The sequence below is a fragment of the Leptinotarsa decemlineata genome, unplaced genomic scaffold (assembly GCF_025532065.1).
Source record: "Leptinotarsa decemlineata unplaced genomic scaffold, Ldec_3_MD MMD2_P_RNA_scaffold_6, whole genome shotgun sequence".
Classification (NCBI taxonomy): Eukaryota; Metazoa; Arthropoda; class Insecta; order Coleoptera; family Chrysomelidae; genus Leptinotarsa; species Leptinotarsa decemlineata.
Window position 1 is genome coordinate 1,181,465 of NW_027412533.1, and position 24,231 is coordinate 1,205,695.

The following is a 24,231-nucleotide window of genomic DNA, read 5'->3' on the forward strand; positions in this document are numbered from 1 at the left end:
TATCAAGATGGAGTAGTAGAAAGCCAAAAACTTTCTTTCCCAAAAATCAATCACTCCTAAAAATATAACCTCTTCAATTCAAATTTGTAGAGATCTAACGAAATGTTCGATTCTTGCAACGATATTTTGAACACTTTGTCATTTTGGTGCCGCAATAACTTACTTTATTCCGAAAGTTCAAAACACAGGCAATTGGATTTCACAATCATCTAAAACTTTTCAATAAAATCACTTAATAATATGTGAGCTACTAAGTTATTGGAGGGTTATTATTGATAAATATTCTGTGCATTCTTGCAAATAGAAGCTGTGTGTTATTTCCTTTTCAATTTTGCTGTTGCACAAAGATTAAATAAAACAAACAGTAGTAGAGGGAAATTGATTTACTATCAAACAAAATAAAATTAAATATATTAAAGCTAACAAAATTATATACAAAATAATGCAATTAATATAAATTCATTCAATAAATCGTACCAGTCAAAAGATTTGAACAACAAGGAATGTTGCACAGATTCATAATTATTTAAATACATAAATAACAGCCAAAAGTTACTACTAACTGAAAATATTTCTCAACGACACAATAACCTCATTATTATCGGATTTTTTTGGTAAAGCTAACCGGGGCAGATCATGGATTTTCACTTCTTTCTTAAACAACTGTCCAACACTTCTGCCAATTAGCTGAAATGAAAACAAAAACTTGTATGATACATGGTGGGTCTTCAAAAATAAAAAAAACTTACATTTCCAGTGATCTTCTTGAAAAGATCCTTCTTTACTTTCTCGACCTTATTGCCTTTACTTGTAGTACCAGAAATTCTCTCATCCAGCTTCTGCAAGTCGACAGGATTCACTCCAGGTATTTGTTGCATAACAGCTAGAACTTCAATGAATGCCGGTCGTAGCATTTCGTAGATTTGGGCCCCAAGTGTTAGTAACGACCCCTGATTGGCTTCGTGTTGGCCATGAAGGGTTAAGGCGTTAAGAACTGCTGCCATGATATGTGTCGCTACTTCTCCATTCAAAGACTTGTCAGAGGAGAGTTGCCTAACAATAGGACCTGAAAGATGTTTCATATTATCATCAAATCATGAAATATATGAGGTGAATCATTATGATAGCCAAAGAACAAGTAAGTATCAGTATGGCTTTTTAAGTAATACTTTTTTGAGTAACTGTCTGTAGAAACTTTCTCATGTTCATAAATATAATTAATTGCCCATTATCATCTAGTTTTTTTTATTGAAACACCATGATTCACACAAAGTACATGTAACAATTCATTATATACTTAATGAAAAAAAAAATCAAAACTCCTGAAGATATAATTGGATTACACACTATACTTCAGATATTGAGAAAAACACCCTTTAATGTGAGATTTTCACTTGAATATTTACAAAACTACGATAATGTTATTCATCAAATATAAATTGCATATTTTGTGGAGTTCTTTAAAGATGTGTTTTCAATATTTTTTCAAAAACTTGATTGATATAAACAACATATCTAACATCCACTTCCTTATTAACAAAACCTCTTCCAACCCATTTCTGCCAGGTTCACTCACGCCTTCTATAGAAATACACCGGATGGAACTATAATTTGGTCAAGTTGTTCATATTTTTGATTCCCTTCATACTGTTACAAATATATTCTAACCTAATCTCTTATTTTTGATCATTAAAATGGGTTTGTTTCATGATTTTTGGTCTACAGTTCATTTGGTAGTAATTTAAAGTTGAAAAATAGTGTACTTTGTTTCAGCTCTCTAAATAGCGTTGTTTTCCCGTGATTAATTATTAAAAATCGGATTTTCTAGGCCCGTGACGTCACGGGCCTAGTCCCGCTTCTTGTTCGATTGACCAATATGAACAATACAAATAATGAACATTGCCAAATTGTAAAATTCACGGAGCGTATAAACAGTTTATGATTCATTCGTGATTCAAAGTAAAATCACACACACTTCCTACAACTAAATCTAAGAAGAAAGTGTAAGAAATACATTGGAAGGGAGAATTAATTATACACGGGATCCAAATAACACAAAATGCACTAAAAACGTTATTTTTGAAATATCTCTGGCAGTAGACATTTTCATGTTGATATCACAAAAAGTTTAATAATGGAAGTGTATATAAACCCATTACCGTTTAAATTCATGAAAAAATTCTCCATATGAAATAAAATGTACTCGAAAACCATGGTTCTGAATAGAATTTAACGAACTATATTTTTAAATGGTTCTCGAAGGCTCATGAACCCCAATCAAATAAATCAATTATGCATTCATGCCACCCACCAAAAATAAGAAATTCAATGTTATATATTAGCCATATTGCCATCCAGTCAGCTATTTCTCTTGAATGTATGAGACAATGTACTCATAATGTTTCATAACTTCGTATTTTTGTTGAAATAATTGACACTTGACAACACCGCTGTAGACACAATCAATTTTATTGGTCAATAGACACGCGGCCAATTTAAACTCTTGCTTCTCGAATTTTTTTTTTCTGCAAATATAAAGGGGTATTGGGACCGATTAGACTTGATAAGTACTATACTCCTAACTCGATAAGCCTATAAGCAAACCAGTATCATTTTCAATAGCATGAAACAAGCCTATTTAGACACTCTGACCTACCTTGTATACACATAATCGCGTTCACGTAATTCTTCATAAAAAATCTTTGAAGATGTAAACACCGATTCCAACCAAAGTTAAAAAATGGACAAATACATTTTGAGATAATTCAACGATTATTGTTTTATTTGAAATAGCAAACAAAAAAATTATTTTAAACTCATTTTTCTTACTCGTATATCTACCAGTATATACTCAAGATTAATCGCTCTAATTTATTTTGCATGCTCATAATGAGCCATATATCAACAGGCTCAGCCTGAATTGCAAAACAGAACAGTTTTGAATGACCTAATAGAAATATTTCAAATGAATTACCTGTTAGGGCTGTGGCTTTCAACGAAGCGTTACTGTCGATCCAAGATAGGGCACCCAGAACGGTCAGTACAATGGAATGACATGTTTTCTCACTCCTCAGCAAAATTAAACCTAAATCAGAAATAACTTCGTTTGTGATATTTGAACGTGTTGAAGGAGGAGTAGGAGAATCCATACTGTGATCTTCGGTTTCCATTGTCTCAGAGTTGGATTCTGGCGTTACGCTACCTCCGACTAGAGCTACCTTGAGTAAATCCAAGTATTCTCTGGTCAGGGCTCGGGTAAGAATATCTTCCAGCACCTCTTGAGTATCGGCGTTGTCTTCTTGTGCTTCTCGGTTCCGGAACTCTATCACCTGTTGCCATTTCGTGTTCAACCTAGAGGAAACTGTGAAAATTCGTGATTGAGAACAATTAGCCGATTTTTAGTCTGAATAACTTACTTATCGGAGCGAGGTGTGCCATTATAGGTAACACTACTGCTTCGTAAAATGGAGCTGGGCAAGAAAAAATGAACTGTTTCAGATAAACCCTGATAATAGGTCTCACTTTGTAGTCTGGTATATACTGTAAGAAAATATATTTTGTTATTATTTATTGTTTCAACAATAGAGGAGATGAAGTTGTGTGTGGTATAGTTCGACCAGTGCTGAGAATGGAGTTATGTGAAACTTGTGTTAGATACTCCAGTATGGATTGAAAGTTAGGGTGGCATTGTAACTTGCCATTTTTAATAAAATACGAGAAAAATCAAAAAGACAGCATGACTACCTCGATGATGGTAAAATATACTTTTTTTGGTTAAAATAGACAAAATTGGAAAATAAAAAAATTATGTCAACAAATCTGGAATATTGCGAGCTGTTTTTTATGCAAGGAATATTGTATTATATTAACATGACACTGAATATAACATTAAAACTCAATAACAACTCACAAGAAACTCTTTCAGCTTATGTTGGAAATATGCAACTTAAATTTAAAAGAAAAAATGTATTCATTAAATGGGTAAATCAAAAATAAGAAATGCTGAAAAAAATCATTTTACTTCACTTTTACATCAGAAAATATATTTTCAAATATTTTTTGATCAAGCATCCATTTAAATTTTTTTTCGAATTTTGAAGAAGCGAATTATATATATTGATTCTATTATAAACAATTTTTTCCGAACTGGAATTTGAAGAAGTGTTTTGATGAGAACAAACTGAAAGTTTTTTTTTGAAATGGAAGAATTTGCAAAATGTTCAAATTTCACGGGCTACGTCCATTCGATTAACGTTTATTTTATGTGAGTACACTCGTCTCGAATATATATATTTTTTTTGTAAATTTTGGACATGAAGCTCCTTTTGAAATTGCTGAATTTTAACCAAAAAACCCGTCAATCGCTTAGAAATTGTTGAATTATGTCAAAGGCGATCCAGATATGCTTAAAAGGATCATAACTGGTAACAAATCATGGGTACATGGTTATGAAATCGAAACCAAAGTCCAATCATCCCAATGGAAGAGCCCAGCAGAGTCAAAACCCAAAAAGGCACGCCAAGTTCGATCAAATGTCAAGGTTTTGCTCACTGTTTTTTCGATTACCGTGGCGTAGTGCATCAGGAGTTCTTACCACATGGTCGTATGGTTAAAAAGGAGTATTACCTTGAAGTTATGCGCGGCTTGCGAAAAGCAATACGAAGAAAACGTTCAGTATTGTGGAAAACCAATACATGGCTTCTGCATCACAATAATGCACCTGATCACTCGTTATTGCTTGTTTGTAATTTTTTGGCCAAAAGCAACACCTTTATCATGCCTCAGCCACCGTTTTCACCAGATTTAGCCTCCTGCGACATTTTCCTGCTCCCAATATTGAAGAGACCCATGAAAGGACAGAGTTTTGCGATGATTAGCTGATACTTGATGAAAACCCATAACGTATTTGAGTAACACTTTATTGTGAGATTTCCAGTAGACAGTACGACTATGAAAAGGCCTGAGAAAGCTTTCATATAGCGAAACACTTGTTGGGGTTTTATAAACTCTCTACTGTAACTTGAGTAACCACTTTTTATGAACGACTTTTTCACCAAGCTAGGTGTGGTTATAGGTAGAATAGACTATCTGCCAAAAAGTGTATTTTCTGAGTAATATTGACTTTTGGTTTCATGTAACAGACGTGCTGTTTCCATAATAAATAATAAGAGGATAATGTTTGTATTTCACGTTCGGATGAGAATGTAATCTGCCCAGGAGGACATTTGAAGGATAACCTTGTCGAACGCCTTGAAAAAATTTGTGTATATAGAATCCACCTGAAAAACAGTGTCCAAACCACTCCACAGGTAATCCAACTAATTCACTTAATTTAGTTCTATTGATTTTTCGGATTAAAGTCTAATTTGAATATTTGGGTGAAGTCTGTAATTATACTATCAAATATATTAGGTATCATACTCAATTTAAAGATGAGTCAATAGACCCAATAAATCTAATAATAATTCAATAATTTTCTTTTCTCTGTCTCAGTATATTATGTGGTCATAAATTGATTTTAATCGATATTTATAGGAATATAGCATCAGTGCAGACGCCTGTTAAAAACTCAAGAAAGGGAAAAATTTATAACAAAATTAAAATTAATAGAAAACGTAGAAAATATTGTACATATAATAGAAAAATTAATTGAATATTTGAATTCAATAAGGAGATAACGTTTTTTTAATGATTTCTAGTGAATTTAAATATTCTATTGAAAAAATGAATACAAAAGTTGTAGTTGTATCAATACTTCTTTTACATAAACAAAAATTTTATGAAAAAAAATTGAAAATCTGGATACTGGTTTTTGATTACTTCCTCAAAGAAAACTCATATGTTTTTCACTATATTAGTGGAATTTTTCGAGTTATTAATATGATGTAATTAATTTGAATCAAAATATCCAAAATAACATCTCACTTTGATATAGAACTTGTAAAATACACCTTTTAAGCACGTGGTGCTGAAAATTTTTTTTTTCAAAGTTAACATTGTTATTGTTATGTATAACTGTCTAAGAAATATATAGTAGTAATATCATCAGTAAATAATTTGATTATACCATTCAATTGGAAATTGTGTAGAGAATAATTATAAATAAGAAAAAACAAGTCCAAGAGAGAGCTTTTTACCTATATAAACATATTGTCTTCTAACATCCAAAAAATTTGAAACCATTCAAGATTACCTCTGATTCCAATATTGGATAATTTTTTCAACAATATACTAGTTAACTGAATCAAAAAATTTTTCACAAATCGAGACCGAAGAAACATCTTTATTTTTATAACTTTCCATTCAAGTTTGAGACACTACCTCCATAGCACTATCTATGTGTCATAAGATCTGCGAAAACCATATTCAGCTTTATATAGAAGGTTATTTTCAAGATTTCAATAGCCTTCTATGTATCAATTTCTCTTAATATTTTTGCAAAAACTGGAAGCACAGATAATTGGTCCAATTTTTTCTTACTTTTGTATATGGGCAGAACCTTTGCAACTTTCATTTTGTATGGAATTATTCCACTCAAACTGTTTTTACAATTTTTGCAGATATTTTCTCAAATTCAGATGCTTTATTAGAATTGAGTTTATCAATTATATCCTCTATTTCAGATAAACAAGTAGGTTCTTGAAACAAAGATAAAACAAAGGGAATCATTAGACATTTTGTCGTATTAGGAGTAGTAGTGGCAGTCAAATTTTCTTAGTCAAAATTGAACTCTAATATTTGATACTGAGAAACCTTATCATTTTAATTTTTTTTTTGCAGAATCTGACACTGTAATGATTTTCAATTACCTCGTTCACTAATGTAACAATACCCTCTACGTCAGAGATTTAAACTGAAATCAAATGAATTAACTAGATAATGTTTGTATTTAAACAAGGTTTTTTCAGTTATTTCTATTATTTGACAAATTTTCTATGGAAATTCAACCAAAAAATACTACTGGCATATTTAGATGTCAAAAAGAAAGTTATCACCACACGTTGTGAAAAACAAATGATTGTCGAAGGGTTAAAATTTGAAAACAAAACGATTTTTCTACTTTTTCAGAAAATTTCAGGGTATTTGGAAAATGGTTGAAATCTGTTGAAACTTGTGTTTCCGTCACTCTCAAAGAACGAAAACCCTCAGACGCAAATACTTGTGCGAGCTAAAGATGAACAAGGTCTTACCTTTTAACGTGTGATCCCTGGTTGTAGATATTTAATTTTATACAACTTTTGTGTTCAATTTTCCCAATAAAAGGGCCACTACAAAAATTCAGACCATTTCTTTCTTCAATACCTATTTTAATGCTGTTCATTTTTTCTTCTTCAAAGCCTAAAATACTTTTTGCACATATTTTGTTTAATATGTGAAAAAGTTGAACTATTTCAAATTCTATTGATGAAAAAGTAAATTGAAGTTTAGTGGTCAAAGGAAACAATCACTTACTTGCATGTGAGACAGGACACTGTTAACAATAGCCAATCCAAGATCGGGAATATTGTACAAATCTCTTCCAAGAGAAGGCCCGAGAGAACCCATCATATGATAACAGCTCTCATGCAATCCCGACAGGAACCTCTGCATCCTTTCAAGGGGGCTCTGAACAACCTGCGTTTCACTAACCTCAGATACGGAATGTCCGATCAGCCCTAACAGATTCATTTTTTCAGTTTCCTGCATCGCCAAACAACCCTTGTAACTGCTATGTATGAGATTTTGGGCTACAGGCGTGAAAAGTTCATTGAAGATTTTGAGGAGAGAGAGAATATGGGGCAAGAGAGGAACGATGTGGGGGGCGGCAGGATTTCGACAAACTGGATTACCCGATTCTGTGAGAGAAACTACAAATCCTCCGCGGGTAGCCCTTTCCGGATCATCCGGCCAGGCACAACGTTTAATAGCTCCTAAGAGAAGGTTCACGCAAAGGATAATGTTGCTTCGGTTTTGGCCGCAATCATCTTCCATGTTCGTAGGAACCGGAGGTTTGTCCAGTCCAACAAATCTGATGAATTCTGGGGCACCTCTGAAAGCACCTGAAATATAATTGATTGATCGAGCAAATTTTCATTCATCATCAAAAAGTCACTAAGCCTCAATAAACTGTAAAATGAGGATAAAAGATAATCACTAGTTGCGATTCTTGTAGGCTCGCAGATAACTGACACTTAGTAAAACAATTTGAGATTGTTATGATTCACCAATTTAAAAAAAAATACAATATTTCATAAATTTGTTCACTCGACATTTCATTTAATGATTAAAAAAAATCGATAAAAATTGAAAATTTTAAGCTAGAAATGAAAAATTAAATGTTTTTAAGCTGAAATTGGAAAATAATAAATACAAGTACACATCACAAGTTAAAAAAAAATGATAATTGGGAAATATCATGAAAAGACAAAATTTCAAGTGAAAAATATTCCTTAATAGTGTAGTCTTCTTTCCGCCAAGAGATCTGTTATTTTCCATTAATTATTACACTGATTATCTTTCTTCTTCTAATCATTATTTTAATGGTTTTCCTTAAGGTTTTCAATATTATTATATACTAATATATTATATATTATACATTATTGTTATTAATATTAGTTTTGCTATTATTTAATTGAATATTGTACTTATTTTTAATGTCCTGTAAATAAATGAATCCTATTAGGCAATAAACAGTAATTATATTTATAATAGAAGGAATCGGGCCCAGAACTGATCCCTGAGGGTCTGACTGATTGATGAATTGCTTTATTGCAATTTTAATAAATTGTTGAAGAAAAATGGGACTTTTTTGGCAAGTGCAGGGTACTTGGAAAATGTGGTTCCAGATTGTTTCCACAAGTAACTAAAACCAAAGACAGAATGACCACATATCATTGCTAATACCAACATAGCTCAAGTAAAAAATCCATTATATTTGATTCCAAAAAAAAGGAATACAGTGTGTTCAAGATAGGGAGAATCACTATGGAAAATCAGAAATTGTACAAGATACAAAGTTGGTTAAATTAGGGAAAAAGTTTATTTGCAAAACGTTTCAAAATTTAGGATATTTTGATTACGTGTGATATATTAGTGAAGTTGTCGGCATAAAGCCTAACTTACTAAAAAGTAAAATTGGTGGTTTCTCAGACAAAAAGCGTCGGATTAAAAATTTATAAATATCTCCTTTAATAACGCCAGAAAAAATTTTAAATGTTATTGGCCAATTTTTGCTCTTTTCAAATATCTCATGAATTAACCATCATTTTCTATATTTCCAAACATCACTCAAATAGGTAAGCTCTAAAATGGACATATTTTCCTTGATGTAATTAACTGTGTATCTTTTACAGTTTTGATTTTTTCATACTGAATTACCTTTTCTTGGACAAGTCCAAGAAAAGGAGGAACTATAACTATATATAAACAATTCAGGAAAACAGTGAAATATTCATTCTTGGAGAAACGTTATGAAGAAATGTTTCAAATGATGACTGTTTCATTTGTTGTAGTCTATATATAATTTTTGTCTTTCATTTTATTTTTTAGTTTTTATATTGTTATATGTTTTATATTTGCAGTCATACACAGGTTTATATATAATACTTGATCTCTTAACTTTATCAGCAAGAATTCACCAAGAAATTTTTTATCTAACTCTCACAATATAAAGTATAGGCAATATTTAATTCAAATAAAACTCACCTGAATTAACGATTTCAAGAAACTGGCCATTCGCCTCCCTCAACATCTCTCCAACAAAGGTACTCTGCCTATCATAGTCTCCAAAATGATTTGAAATTAGTAACAAAGCTTCCTGTAATGTCACTTTTTCAAGACTGCTCAGATTAGCCGGCCCGTCAGTTCTAGAAAGATTCTCTACGGTCGCTCTAATTTGATCAAATACTGGCAGTAATAGAAGAGGGTATTTGTTGCCAATTTTTACCATAAGAGATGCCGCATGACGTCTAACATTTTTCACTGCCCGAGACCTGGTACTTATAGTTTGGCCTTCTGGAGTGTAGACTAATGTTGCGAAAATTTTCTCCAAGACTTGGGGAAGTAGCGCTGCACCCGAAGCTGCTACTGAATTTACTAGAAAAAATATTTTATTAGTTTGACAATGTTTAAATAAGTAGAATAATGACATAATGAGAAGCCTCCTATTGAAATAATGTGATCGCTACTATTCAATCATATGTCACATTTGCTTTTGTATAGTTTCACAGACGTATTCAAAACTCATTAATGCAAATCCTAATTTGAGAATGTTCACTAAGTATAAATAAGTCCACTCACCTTGAGGTGCCATCTGACCGGTAGACATACTAAGAAATACGAACAAGGCTGATATACATGTTAGCAGAGTTGACAATATCATTGGATCAGCAGGCTGATATGCCAGACATAACTGGAGTAATCTCAAACCAGAGGCAATGGAAGGTCTTTCTGTAGCTTGCAATACTCTGCTCAAAATACTTTCAAGGAAATTAGCTAGAGCATCCCATTCCTGATAGAAGGGATCAGATAATGTAAGACCATTCGTTAAGTTTGGCACTCCCAGACATTTCATCAGCCATTGCTCAACGTAGTTGAATGTCACCAGAGGAGCAACTACGGTAGCTTGTCTGAAAATTGAAAAACAAACATAAAATAATAATTTCAGACAAGCAATGACTAGAAGTGCAATCAGACACAATCCAGAAAAGTTGGGATATTAACGAAATTTTAGATAATATTGACCGAATTAAAACAAAATTTGAAGAATTCAAAACGTTTGACTTATTTGAATTGAAAATCATTGTAATTATTGATGACTGTCTCAATAAAAAAAAAATAGGACCAGTGTGAAGAATTTCGACCCATTAATACAAAAAAAATTACTACCTCGCAATCTAGATTTTAAAAAAGGAAAATTCTTGTGAGTGTATTGTTTTGAGTATTAAATTTAAGGAATTTCATTACTGTCCTTCTCATTCATCACTGGATAACTATTGTTTATAACTGATTTTTTTTAAAATTTTTTACCTTTATCACATCTAATCTTACCTGAACGAATCCAACATATCCGACCTACATCTATAAAAGTATGCTGAAAATTCTTCCTCGCTGTCAAAATCCAGCTTTGCATACAATGCGCTTTCAGTGATTTCGTTACCCGAAGGACTTCTTCCTACAGGATAGCTAAACTTGATGATTTTTGGGGCGGTGAACTGGATCCATTGCAAGATGTATGACTGAAAAACTGGATCTCTAGACACGTGATCGTTCTTCAACATACTATTCCACAATGGGTTTGCTAAATGCGTCAAAGTGAGACTTGGATGACTACTGTAGGCTAGTATAGCTTCCAAGAACATTGAAAAGTTGTTTGGGCGAGAAATACCCTCCTTACCCCATAAATTACAGACCTGAGTTGATAGGCCACCTAGTACCTGATGACAAATTAAAAAATATTAGAGAATAATTTACTCCAAGTCAATACTACGTTGGTATTGAGACTAGATTGAAACTTTCAGTTTTGAAGTTCCAATATATACAGATAATTTATTCATCATTGAAGTTTTTTACACGATGGTACAAAACTTATCAGACTAGTCAAAACATATAGTATTAAAACTCATAAAAACATTATAGAGCTCACACAAAAATATGAAAAACTCACAGACAGTGCATCAAACAGTGAGGTACTCCTCTATTGTATAAAAAGTATTTTCATTGAGGTAATTGAATAATGTTGTTTTGAAGGTATTAAAATTTTTTGGGAAAGAAAGTTTTTGGCATTCTACTACTCCATCTGATACAAAAAAAAAGGGATGAGAGAATCTTCCAAAGAAAGGAAGGAAGTAATCAATTTGAAAATAAGTAACTCTATACATGGATGTGTAGATCATGCAAAGAAGTAACTTTCAGACACAAACTGAAAGAAAGTCTGAAAGTTACTTCTTTGCATGATCTACACATCCATGTATAGAGTTACTTATTTTCAAATTGATTACTTCCTTCCTTTCTTTGGAAGATTCTCTCATCCCTTTTTTTTGTATCAGATGGAGTGGTAGAAAGCAAAAAACTTTCTTTCCCAAAAATTAATCACTCCTAAAAATATAACCCCTTCAATTCAAATAAATTTTTTTATCTCACCAAAGATCCTATTGAAACGGTTACAACATAGAATTCCTTGGTATTTTGGAGAATTCTGTCCCACACTAAGCCTAGAGAATGGTAAGCGAATGTCATTTTTATTCCGTGTTTGGTGTTGGTGAATTTCACTACTTTTCATGTAGGTATCTTGCTCTTTTTTAATATTCATAATTAGAAGATAAATATAAAGTGATGGTAAAGTTAGAATTGACAGTGACTTGAAATAAGCTTTACAAGATACATTATTTCGAACTCCCATCATGCATCTTATGATTTTCTTCTGAGCAATGAATACTTTAGCAATATGTGTTGAATTACCCCAGCCCAGAAGATCAAGCCATATGTGAGTGCCAACGACACTAGACCATGATATGCACTGTATCTTTAGAGGTTCTGAGAACCTCTAAAGATACAGTGTCCTTCAGTTGTCTGATAATAAAATTGATACTACTCAATTTCCCTACCAAATTTTCGATATGAGTTCTCCATGTCAGTTTCTCATCAATTGTTACACCCAGAAATTTTATGTTTGATACTTGCTCAATTGACTTATGATTTATTTTAACAAGAGAGCTTGCGTTACTGCTGATATTTTTTTGTTGAAAAACCATGAAGAATGTTTTGGAAGCATTTAAAATCAATCCATTATTAAGGCACCATTGAAAGAATTACTCAGCGCATACATTGCTCAGATGAATGCTTTTGTCCAGATTATCTTGTGATATTATATGATTTGTATCGTCGACATAAATTATGGTTTTTTGCGGGGAACCACATGATAAAATCATGTCATTAATAAATATGATAAAAAGCAGTAGACCAAGTATTGTGCCTTGTGGTACACCCATAGAAACATTGGTTGACTTTGATTTGAACGAATTCATCATGACAATCTGACTTCTATTTTGTAAATAGGAAGAAACCCATCTATTCGCTACTTCACGAACTCCAATATGGTTCAATTTTTGAAATAGAAGCTCATGATTAACAGTATCGAATGCTCTACTGCGATCAAAATATAGTGCAATAGGATATTCCCTAGTATTCAAGTTATAATAAATCATATTACATAATTCGTTCATAGCTAATTCTGTAGATTTTCCAGCCCGAAATCCATGTTGACATCCTTTCAATAAATTATTTTTCAAGAAATTCCTTAGACGGAAATTGAACTAATAATCGATTATTTTTGCTAGTTGACTTTGTAAGCATACATTCCTGTAGTTGTTGATGTCTTCCTTGGAACCTTTCCTCTTATATATCGGTACTGACTTTGAAACTTTCAGTTTTTCAGGATATTTTCCTGTACTGAATGATTCATTGATTATGTGACACAAAGGATAACATACTGCATCACTAACAGCTCTCAAGCACTTACCATTTATCTCATCAATTCCAGTGGCTTCTTTAGAACACACTTTATGTATTGTCTCTTTTATCTCAAGTGAACTTGTTGGAGTCATGAAAAAAGTAATGCTTGAGAAATGTTCTAATTTTACCTTATTGAAATTAGGGTCAATACTTTGTATATTCATAAAAACTTTAAGAAATTCAAATGTTAACACTCTAAAATGTTGATGTATCGTGTTTTCAAACTGGCGAAGCAAATAAATGAATAAAAATACCTTCAACAAAATTTATACTGTAAGAATATTCATTAATAAATAATAATCCTAATTTTATTTAAAGAATATTAGTAATCCATTTTTATACTAGGCAAAAGTTACTCGAAATTCAAGATGTTATTAAATTTCTATACAGGTTCAAAAAATCAGCAGAAAAACACACCTTTAATTGACCATATTTCGGTAAGAGTGCTAGTACATGTTTCAGGCGTTTCATGATTGGCAAACTAATTTTTGACATATTTAGAAGAATGTATTTTGATTGAAAAATTTCATATTTCATCACAGTTGATGAAATGAGTTAGTGTTTTGGTTGTATAAAATCTATATTTAGTTCAGTCGAAGTTGATATTGTTCATCCTATGACGATGACTACCCAAATTAATGCATTTGTAGTTGGAATTATTCATATTGTATTGTAATAAAAACGAAGAATAATTAACATTTCACGTTATGGATTTTCATCAAGTGTCAAGTCATATTTTTAACATTGTTACGATTTACGAAAACTGAGTAAAATATCGAAGTTATTGAAGTAGTTGAAATTTTTTTTGAAATAATGAGAAATAAACCCAATTTTGGAATTTTTTTAATAAAAACATTGAAATTTTGAGGAATGCATATCACATGATTTCCCTTTTTTGTTATTTTTCATTTTGATCGATGCAGACGTCAAAGTTAAATTTCTGAAGAGCTATTAAATAAAATCAGATTCTGACGGTCACACTGTATATTAAAAAAATATATGAGGAATGTTTAGGGTATTTACTGAAACTTTCTTCAACAACTTCTATTTGGTTTGGTTTTTCAGAAGTTTAAATTAGATGTATTATTGAGTTTTTCCAGTTTTTAATGTAGGTATACATTTCATCTTCATCTTGATTTTTGACAGTTTCCACTCTTAGAAACAATTGTTCAAAAATTTTCATTCAATAAAACAGTATATAAAACCACCCTACAACTATACTCTGAATTTTGCCCTATTATTAAACATATAAAAAACTCCAGTAATATTCATTACTACACCAAAGGTTCCAAACAGTGCATCACAAGTATATAAAAAACACTAGATGATTTAAGTATCTTTTGTGTTGTAATTTTATACTGCTGTGTTATATTTATTAATTTACTGATATATGTATGCTGAATATTAGGTAATCCCATTTCAGCCATTTATTTCATTAATAACTTAATTATTTGATAACGTTTGATCACCTTTATCTTAGAACTACTTACTTGTATCAATTTCTTCTTAAATAAGTAATGTGGCTCATCTGATAAGCTGCCGGGGTTCTTAGCTGCCGTCAAAAGATATTGCATTGGTTCAGTGTTAAATAATAGTAAAATGGGTTTCCTTTCCTCTACCTTTCCTTTGCGATTCACAATCTGAGAAAAAAGTTAAAAATGGTAAGTTGACATTAGCATAAAACCCAAAAACTCTATAAGCGAATGTACATGTTTTATGAATGAAAATTTCGAATTTTTCTATACCCAACAAGCACTAGGTTAGGATCTGTTTTCTGTTGTAAGAATAAACATTTTAGAATCAATTTTCAGTTGAAGGGATATTCAAAATAGATGTCATGCAACTAGAACAAGTGCAGAAGCCTGTTAGAATGCTAGAAACAGAAAAATATTATAATATCATAAACATTATTAGAAACGATAGAAAATATCATACTTATTAAATAAAACATGAATTTGAGTCGTTTCGAGGTAGAGGAGTTGAAATGAGGTAAATTATAAGTATTTCTACCAAAACTAGAATTCCTACTGAAAAAAGTAGATGTATGAATTATCAGAATCTACAGTTCTGCATGAACAATTTTTCCAAATGATCTAACATTTTTTGAGAAAAATGAAAAAAAAAAAAAACAATTTTGTTGTTTTTTATATTTTCCTCTACGAATATCATTTGGTTTCACAATATTGGGTGGAAACTCACTTTTTTGTGGCCTTAATTTTCTGTAATTTTTTTAAATCGTAATATTATTCAGTGTAAAATTTTATACTGATGTCAACCCTTAAAATACCTCATTTTCAACTTGATACCCATGTGCTGAAAACAGTTTATACAAAATTAACAGTGTCTTTCTTTGTTGAATTATCTATTTTCAGGTGATGTCGCAGTTACCATGGATTTTTTCTTAAAAATCCGTATTACTAAATTGTTTTTTCTTGTGTGTCACCTGGAAAATATATCAATTGAAAAATACTCCTGCTGATTTTGAAAAAAAAACAGTTTCTAAGACATTGATATTTTCATTAGACATTTTTCAGGTTCAACATCAAAAAAAATATTTAGTGAATGAAGTCTCCTTCAAATTTGGTAAAAATAAGTAATTTTCATGAATAAAACAAAAAATAATAAATTTGTGTAACAAAAATAGTTCCCACTGAAGTTATAGATATTGTTTTACCTACAGCATAAAGAAGTCTAGTTTCGATGGAAATTGTGAAAAATCCATTAATAGTCTATATGAACTTCTCACATAAAAATAACGATTAGACCTCGTAATTATACCACGCCGCCCATGCCATACAAGGAAACTGCCGACGTTCGGTAACTATTTAGTTTTTATGCCATTTGAATTGACTTCGTATATACTATACCATCCCTAAAAGTCTACTCTAGTTTATTTCTCTTAGCTTGGATTGACTTTCAATTAATTTTCCTGTTATAATCACAATATTTCCCATCCTTCCTCATTATAACTGGACAGTATAATCTCTTTATTATTGGACATTAATCCCATATTGTCTCAACATACAAAAAATTGTAATCTTTATACTTATTTGGATGGTTTTCAGTAGATTATATTACATTCATTGCAGGCGATTTTTTGAAACGAAGTGAGAGGTGCAAACTAATGCATAATTGAGTATATTTTTAACTAGTGATAAATATGAAAAAAAAATTGTTTTTTTGAAAATCAATAATTTTCATAACAGTGTATCTTAATTCAGTTAACTTTTTTGTAGAATAATGTATATTTCTAAAATATAAGTATGTACTATATAACTTTATTTTTCTAATATAAAAATTTCTATTTCATCAATGTCACTGAAATCTGAGAAAAATTAATGAATACTACTTATATAACTTCATTTCTCTAGAATTCTAGAATATAATTTTCTAATTCATCTATCTGGGAAATCAATTTTCATATATTGATATTGCAGTCATTTTTTTTCAAGCCAATTCCATTTGAAGAAAAGTTTTTTCAGTTTTTGTATTTTCTGACAAATGTTTTCATAGTAATGTTATTTTTTTGCACCATCTGGAAGTAGGTAATTCACCAAAAAATTTCACCATCGATTTTGAAAAAATACATCAAAATAAAATGTGATACTGAATATTTCGATTGGAAAAAGTACAGCATATCAAAAACATTGATTAGATTATCCTTTGTGGAGGAGTCAATGTTTCTTCAAGTATTTTGGGTTTCTAATCTTCCACAATCTGACTGATTAAACTTTACAAAGGTTTATTTTACAGATTACTTTTCAGTTTGCCCTTCATTACACTTTTGAACAGATTCTCTGTTGATCTATATTTATTTGTTTTTCAGATTGTGAAAGGTAGAAAACTTAAGAAACTTCAAGAAACAAACCAGTTATTCAAAATTTTCTCGGAAAATTTTTGGGAAGTTGGAAAAATGGTTCATACAAACGTTGTAAATCTTTATATTTTGCACAATTTTAATATTCAACCTGTTCCAATAGAAGTTCTAATTTCAGTGAAAATCATGAACAACCATTTTCCACCCCATTTCGCCAACAGTACCTTAACTGAGAGTACAAATATATAAAAAATGAGATTAGGTTAGGTTCAGAAAATGAAAATTCAGCTAAATCAAATAACAAATGTGGCAAGTACTTGAGTTCTTACTTGTGAAAGGCATTCAGCTGCAGGAGACTGAAAAGCAGTGTCATTTAATAAAAGACAGAGTATCTGAAGTAACCTTCCATTCTGGGCCATTATATGAGACATAGAGACCCACTCTACAAAGCCAGTGAAAGTTAACAAAACCACTTGTACAACTCGTCCGTGAGCGCTTGCTTTAACTGCATTTGTTTCACTAAAAATTCTAAATTGTCCAACATGCAACTCGATGAGTCTCAGGAAGAAATCGAATATGACTGCCATGTTTGCCGTAAGTGCGTGGTATATGTCCTTTCTACGTTGATTTGATTCTAGAGTCTGGAAAAGAATATATTAACCACAACTTTATCTTTCTGTCATCAATATTTACAGTTATTGTTAGATATCTTATATTTATATAAATTCACAAGTATCATTAGAGTATATCGAAGTTAATTTTTAATTTTAATGAATGTTGAGAGCGTATGTGCTAATAAAAAGTTTCATGTAAGTGCACATATAATATTTATTGATTTCTTTAGGACATCCTAATATACATACATTATTATATATTCATTTTGCAATGATTCCAGAATGGTTTAAATATGTAGATATACATAACTAATATATTACAAAACAGAAAAAATCAGGGGTGAGATTTTATATAGCTGATGAGTTTTTTAAAATTGAAAAACATTTATTGAATCTTTCAAAGAAAATGAGAGTTTGTTATACTCAGTAAAACCGTTATAAAAGAAAGACTTCGCCGTACTAGTCAAATTAGCTGGAGGAAAGTGAAATATTTGAGAGTGTCTCTCTCTCTCTTATTAAGTGGTTATGGATCTGAGATTTATATAAACAGAATTCTTCAAAATAAGTTGCAGGTAAGTTATGTACTAATTTGAAAATGAAAATCATTGCTAACTCGTACAGTCTCTGGAAAGCAGACAGCCACTGCAATGTTTAAAAAAATCTGTTTAAAATCTGTTTTTCCGTTAACCAGCTGTCGCACCCCTACGAACGACAACCCTCAGAAGCCGAAACTTGTGCGAGCTAAGGATTAACGAGGTCTTACCTTTTAACGTGTGATTCCTAACACGGAATCAACATGTTTAATATATTGGTATACCTGATCACTTGTAAAATAATCCTCATTCCACGATTCTCTAACTTTTGTAACGCCGATACCTTATTTTGGTCAAATGACTATAAATTGCATAACAATCAAAATAGGGTTGGATTATACAATTCTATAGTGAAAATTTTGAATACATCAAAAGCCGAGATCAAATTCTTGAGAAAAAATATATTTTTTTTGCAATTATATATATATATATATATATATATATATATATATATATATATATATATATATATATATATATATATATATATATATATATGTATTTCCTAATTTATCGCCAAAATGTTATGGATTATTTTGACGGAATTTAATTTGATAGCATTTGTGAAAGTTTGGGTAAAGCACATTATTTTCAGTGTTTCATGAACCTGTCGAAGACTTCTTGTATTAGCAGATAATCATTCCAATTAGAGACTGCATGGAATACTTAAAACATTCTGAAATATCATTTATATAGATGTTGAAGAGTAGTGGACTCAAATGTGATCCTGGGGAACCCAGATGTTGTGCATATTGAGTTTTTTATATTGATTGTGTTACTTTACTGCTCATATACATATTTTGTAATCCGTATTTTGTTTCTTGATATTTGTGAAACTATCATATATAACTTTTCATTAGCATAAAGTTCTCATCATTAATTGAAATTAAAAATTAACATTGAATTTGTTAATTGAAATTAACATTAAAATATTACACCACAAGGTACCTGTAAGAGGGCTACATCTTCAACAAGACGTAGAAACACTAGCAGTACTAATTCTGTTTGAGTTTCTCCACAGGAACAGGCATCCGACAATTCGGATAACAAACCAGGCCATTGCTGAGGCCATTCTCTTTTCACCATTTCAACAACTACTCGACTGAGAGCGTCTTTCATATGAGATTCGTCACTGATGCCCCCAGCAGATAGAAGTTTCATTGCATTTTCCTAAAAAAAAATTAATCAAATATAAAATATGGGTAATTGATCAGATAGTAAAAGTAAAAAAAACGTGTGCGTCTTGGAACGCCTTACAGAAGTGATAACTTAAACTAATCTAAGTTGAACTATTTAATATTGAAATAGTTATATTTTATGTATATTAATATGATAATGTAAGGAAAGGTTATTGATTAATAAAATCTTTTATTGAATATTTTGTGTATGTACATATATTATAGCTACCAAAAGCCAATTGTTACTTTTGTAGGATTAAATAATGATACTAATAATTTATATACACAGAATCAGTATTATCATTTTTAAGCTACGTTTCACATAAGAAAATAATATTAGGTGCTTGCTGGTTAGATTTTTATAATAATCATATTTAATATGTATAGGTATAAAGAGAGCGAGAGAAAGCGAGTTTACTTTCATTCGACAACTTATTTTAGCGTTAAAACAGTTTTTCAGGCATAATTACACAACTTCCAAAAATAACAGGTTTCAGATTTCTTTTTATGTTCTCTAAAATATAATCATATGTGCAAACTAAGTTGTATAGATGTAAAGTTTTTTTTGGATGACACCTTAGCTCATAACAAAGGATAGAAAAATTGCCAAAATAACTTTTTTCATCATTTACTGAATGAACACCATATCTGAGTAATAATAACTCCGTTCTCATTAGTAGACTTGGCTCCAATAGTTTAACGTGTTACGATGACGTGACATATTGCTCACAACACTACTTCAGCCCGACTGACCGTCCGCAAATTAACATGCGAGATACTTCTCTGTCGCGATAGAGTGTGGAGAAAGGGAAGCCAGACATACTGATGCGTTACGTTACAAAGCGGTTAACCCTCCCATAAGAAGTTAACACTACAAAAATTATGTTTGAATAGTCTGTCATTGTCCCTATGTAGAAACTGGAAATAGAGGTAAATACATAAATGAATTGTTTATTTCAGAAATCCCTAACATTCATTTAATCAAATTTTTGATAGACAAGAAACAACTTTCATCTTCAACATTAATGAAGATTCTCTGCAATAAAATCATATAAAACCATGCACACGGATGCATGACAGATGAAAGAATTTTACAAAAAAAAAATGTTAATTTACATGACAATACAAAACTAGCTACATCCATTTTTGTCAAATTTCGAGAATCCACAAGTTTTATGAGAAAGCAACCATTCAGAATTCACTGTTGCCTAGTATATTGATCAAAATGGAGATAACGAATTTTCCAATGAAAAACTCATATAGTACGGTTGAAAATCACTGTGAATCTTATTTTTGCCAAAAATGTCAGTCGACGGGTTTCTAGAATAAACGTTTCAAATACGATACTGAATATTATAAGTATGTTTCAAAAGTAACCAGAATTGTGGTCAGATGATCCTAATGAATGAAACAAAAACTTCAATTTCGAATATAAGAAGAGAACTTTTATAAAATATGCCCATATTCTGAGTCAATAGATATGTGAATTCCATAAGAAATCTGCTTACTATTATTATTATCAGCATTATCAGCAAATATTACATCGACCAAGAAAAGCATTGAATTTGGATATACCAAACAGAATCCTTGTTAAACATTAAATATAGTGCAAAAAGAAGTCCAATGATATAGAGGATGTCTCATAAATCATGGTTCAAATTGAAAAAGATTATAGAGAATATGAACTATATATTTGTACAAATTCAAATTGATTTTGACATGATAGTTTTCGACATCAATAAAGTATTTATTTCTGATTAGAAAAGCTCATAAAATTGGACAGAACTGGTGAATTTGTTTTAAGAATAACTGATACAATTTTTTGCAAGATTTTCAATATAATAGTCATTTATTCTATGTATGATTTCTGAGAATAAAACTGGTTTTACTAGAACCCAGTGAATTATAAAAACTTGGTTTTTCAGGTAGGTAAACTAATTAATTGTCTGCTTGAACTGTAGGTAATACCTAATATTGCAGGGTATATAGTAAAAATCTTGCTGTAAATTGTATCAGTTATTGTTAAGTTCACATAAAATATTATTTATTATCATCATTATTACATTTACAAGCATTACATTACAAGTGTTTCAAAAATAAAAGTGTTCTTACCTACAAATAATATATTTTATATCAATAGTCAAACAGCATTTAGGCTGGTACAACTACTCTTGTATGATAATTTATAAATTAATATATGATTGTCCAAAAACACATAAAACATAAATTATTTGTACAAAGAGAAAAAAAAAAGGAAAAATTAGTTAAAATGTAGATATTAATAAAAAATATTCAATTTCTTTCATTTATTTCCTAAAAAATGAATTTTTTCAATAATAAATATTTTGAATTTCATGTTCAGGCAATTTATTGAAGGCGAAAAGTGAATCAAGTGTAAATCTTTCCTGGCCAGCTATAGAGTTTGCAGTATTGAGATGAAACAGACTTTGTTGGCTAGTTTCTGAGCCTGTCCATTGAGAAATATTCTTCCATATCTTCAACATTCAATAAATATTTGATTCAGCTAAAAATTTGTGAATCTAAAATTTGCTACTTCTTGTTTTAATTTAGAACACCTTCGCAGCGTTCCAATAATGGAGTCCGATTCTTTACTATTGTTTTCAAGTAATTTTATTTTTGTTATTTTAACAAAAAACATACTTAAGACCCAGACATAAGTAGCAGGATTTTTGGTCTTTCATATGCAATGTCCTGTAAAAAATTCAGTTTTCAGAAAATCTGGGAGTTTAATTTTAATGGCACATGAATATTCAACAAACATAATTTATACTAGGCAGTAGAAAACTCAATAAGAAACTATCACTTTCAGCACCAGTATGAGCTGGTAAAATAAATGAAAGATCAATTGGTCCTTTTCAAGATTTTTTATACATTTTGACAGCCAAGTATGGGAAGTTTTAACAAATGCCTAACAAAAAAGATGAATGGAAAAGAGTAACGTCCCTGGATCTGAACCCTCTTGTTTTTTTTTGGGATAAAAGAACATGTATATGAAAGAGAATGTAATAAGGAACAAGATTTGCAAGAACGAATTCATCATGAAGTGATGAACTATCAAATAATCTACCAGCATTTAGAAGTCTTTGACGCTGAAGGCTAAGCATTAGAGCTGGAGAGAGACATTTCAAACATTAATTGTCAATATTTTTTTGAATAATTGTATTATGTCCTCATATTAAATTACTATTGAATGTATTGACCCCTTGTTAGAAATAAAAATATTACTACCTACAAATGTAAATGGCACTAAAATCTTTGGTAACAAGATGTTTTGCATAAAGTAAAATCCTATTTTACTCAGCAAAAAAATATAGTTTTCACCTAAAGGGTAATTTTTATATGTTGTCTTCAGATAAGACCCTAAACTATTGCCAATTAAAAAAAAACTCAAATGTCCCAAATATTCTGAAAATTAAAGATCAGTAAATACTCCTACTCAACTTATTAAAATTTATAACAATAACATAATTTTTGTAAAAATCACAGAAATATCAAAAAACCATGTGAAATTAGACCCTAAGTTATAAAAACTGTTCTCTACCACCAGCTCCAGTTTGAAACAAGCCTCTAAAATAGTCAACTGTGCCACAATTTATCTCTCAAAGTTTACAAAAATTCCCATACATAGACTCAAATTTGAATAGCAACATATATAGAATAAATAAATTTTTAGAGCAGCAAACCTTAATGAACAGCTTTTCTTGTTGCGATATTTGAGTCCACCTATATTTAACTGTGTGTTCCATAAGTTGTAAACCAAAGTGTCTGGAAATAGGTGAGTGCTGAATACCAGCAGCCAAGTACAGACCTGCCTCTGCACACAGTGGTGAAGTTTCTTTAAAACTCTCACAAGCTTGGTAGGCCCTCATTCTATCCTGTTGTGAAGCACCATCACTTAGGGTTAGGTCGACCGCTCTTGCTAAATCTGCTGCTAATGCAGCAACGTCTGGTCCAGCCATTTCTAATTATTTCTGCGGCCAAAAATGTATATCAGTTCATAAATTGCGAGCACATTGAAGCAAGCATGCCTTTCCGTTTTTTCGTAGGAACCAGTTAAGTGGGGGAATACAGACAATTTGGCAGTGTGATGTAGGTTAAGGATCTGAATATATGTCTTGAAAAACTTACGAAAATTTAGTTTTTGTTTACGACATATGATTGGACATTGTTAAAAAATGTGCAAACCAATTTGACTTGACGGACGGTTGCTTATTTCATCCGATCACATTGGCTGAAAGGTTAAATCCTAAATCAGCGAACTCTAGCGGATAATGTTAATATAATTGAGTCATAGAGCAAAGTATTTTACAAGAACTGAAACCGTATTCTGGGCCTAATTTTAATATAAAAATTCATTCAAACATATAGGTCTGGAAATGCATTGTTTTCAAAACACAGGGTGTTGCATTTTTCTGAATATTTATTTTTTATATTAGGTAATACTGTAAATATCCATTGGTCACGATAATGAATGAACTAACTTACTAGGATAATATTTGTAAGACACTTAAACAAAG

General features: G+C 30.9%; 1 protein-coding gene across 4 annotated transcripts; it reads right to left on the minus strand.

Moving 5' to 3' along the window:
- Nucleotides 1-368: 368 nt before the first annotated feature.
- On the minus strand, nt 369-23,989 carry Ranbp21 (exportin-5-like protein Ranbp21). 4 transcript variants are annotated; one of them, XM_074169748.1, is made up of 13 exons: nt 23,843-23,989; nt 23,398-23,685; nt 19,464-19,685; nt 17,638-17,949; nt 14,982-15,131; nt 11,029-11,414; nt 10,279-10,607; nt 9,685-10,074; nt 7,453-8,039; nt 3,417-3,540; nt 2,975-3,361; nt 750-1,066; nt 369-687 (listed from the first exon to the last, which is right to left on the minus strand). In XM_074169748.1, the coding sequence occupies exons 2-13, from the start codon at nt 23,671-23,673 to the stop codon at nt 559-561; spliced, it is 3,609 nt and encodes a 1,202-aa protein (XP_074025849.1). In that variant the 5' UTR covers nt 23,674-23,685; nt 23,843-23,989; the 3' UTR covers nt 369-558. The 4 variants fall into 4 exon arrangements, with proteins under 4 accessions (XP_074025849.1, XP_074025848.1, XP_074025850.1 ...); XM_074169747.1 differs by having other exon boundaries at nt 23,743-23,946; XM_074169749.1 differs by having other exon boundaries at nt 2,975-3,085; nt 3,152-3,361; nt 23,398-23,946.
- Between the last annotated feature and the right edge of the window lie 242 nt (nt 23,990-24,231).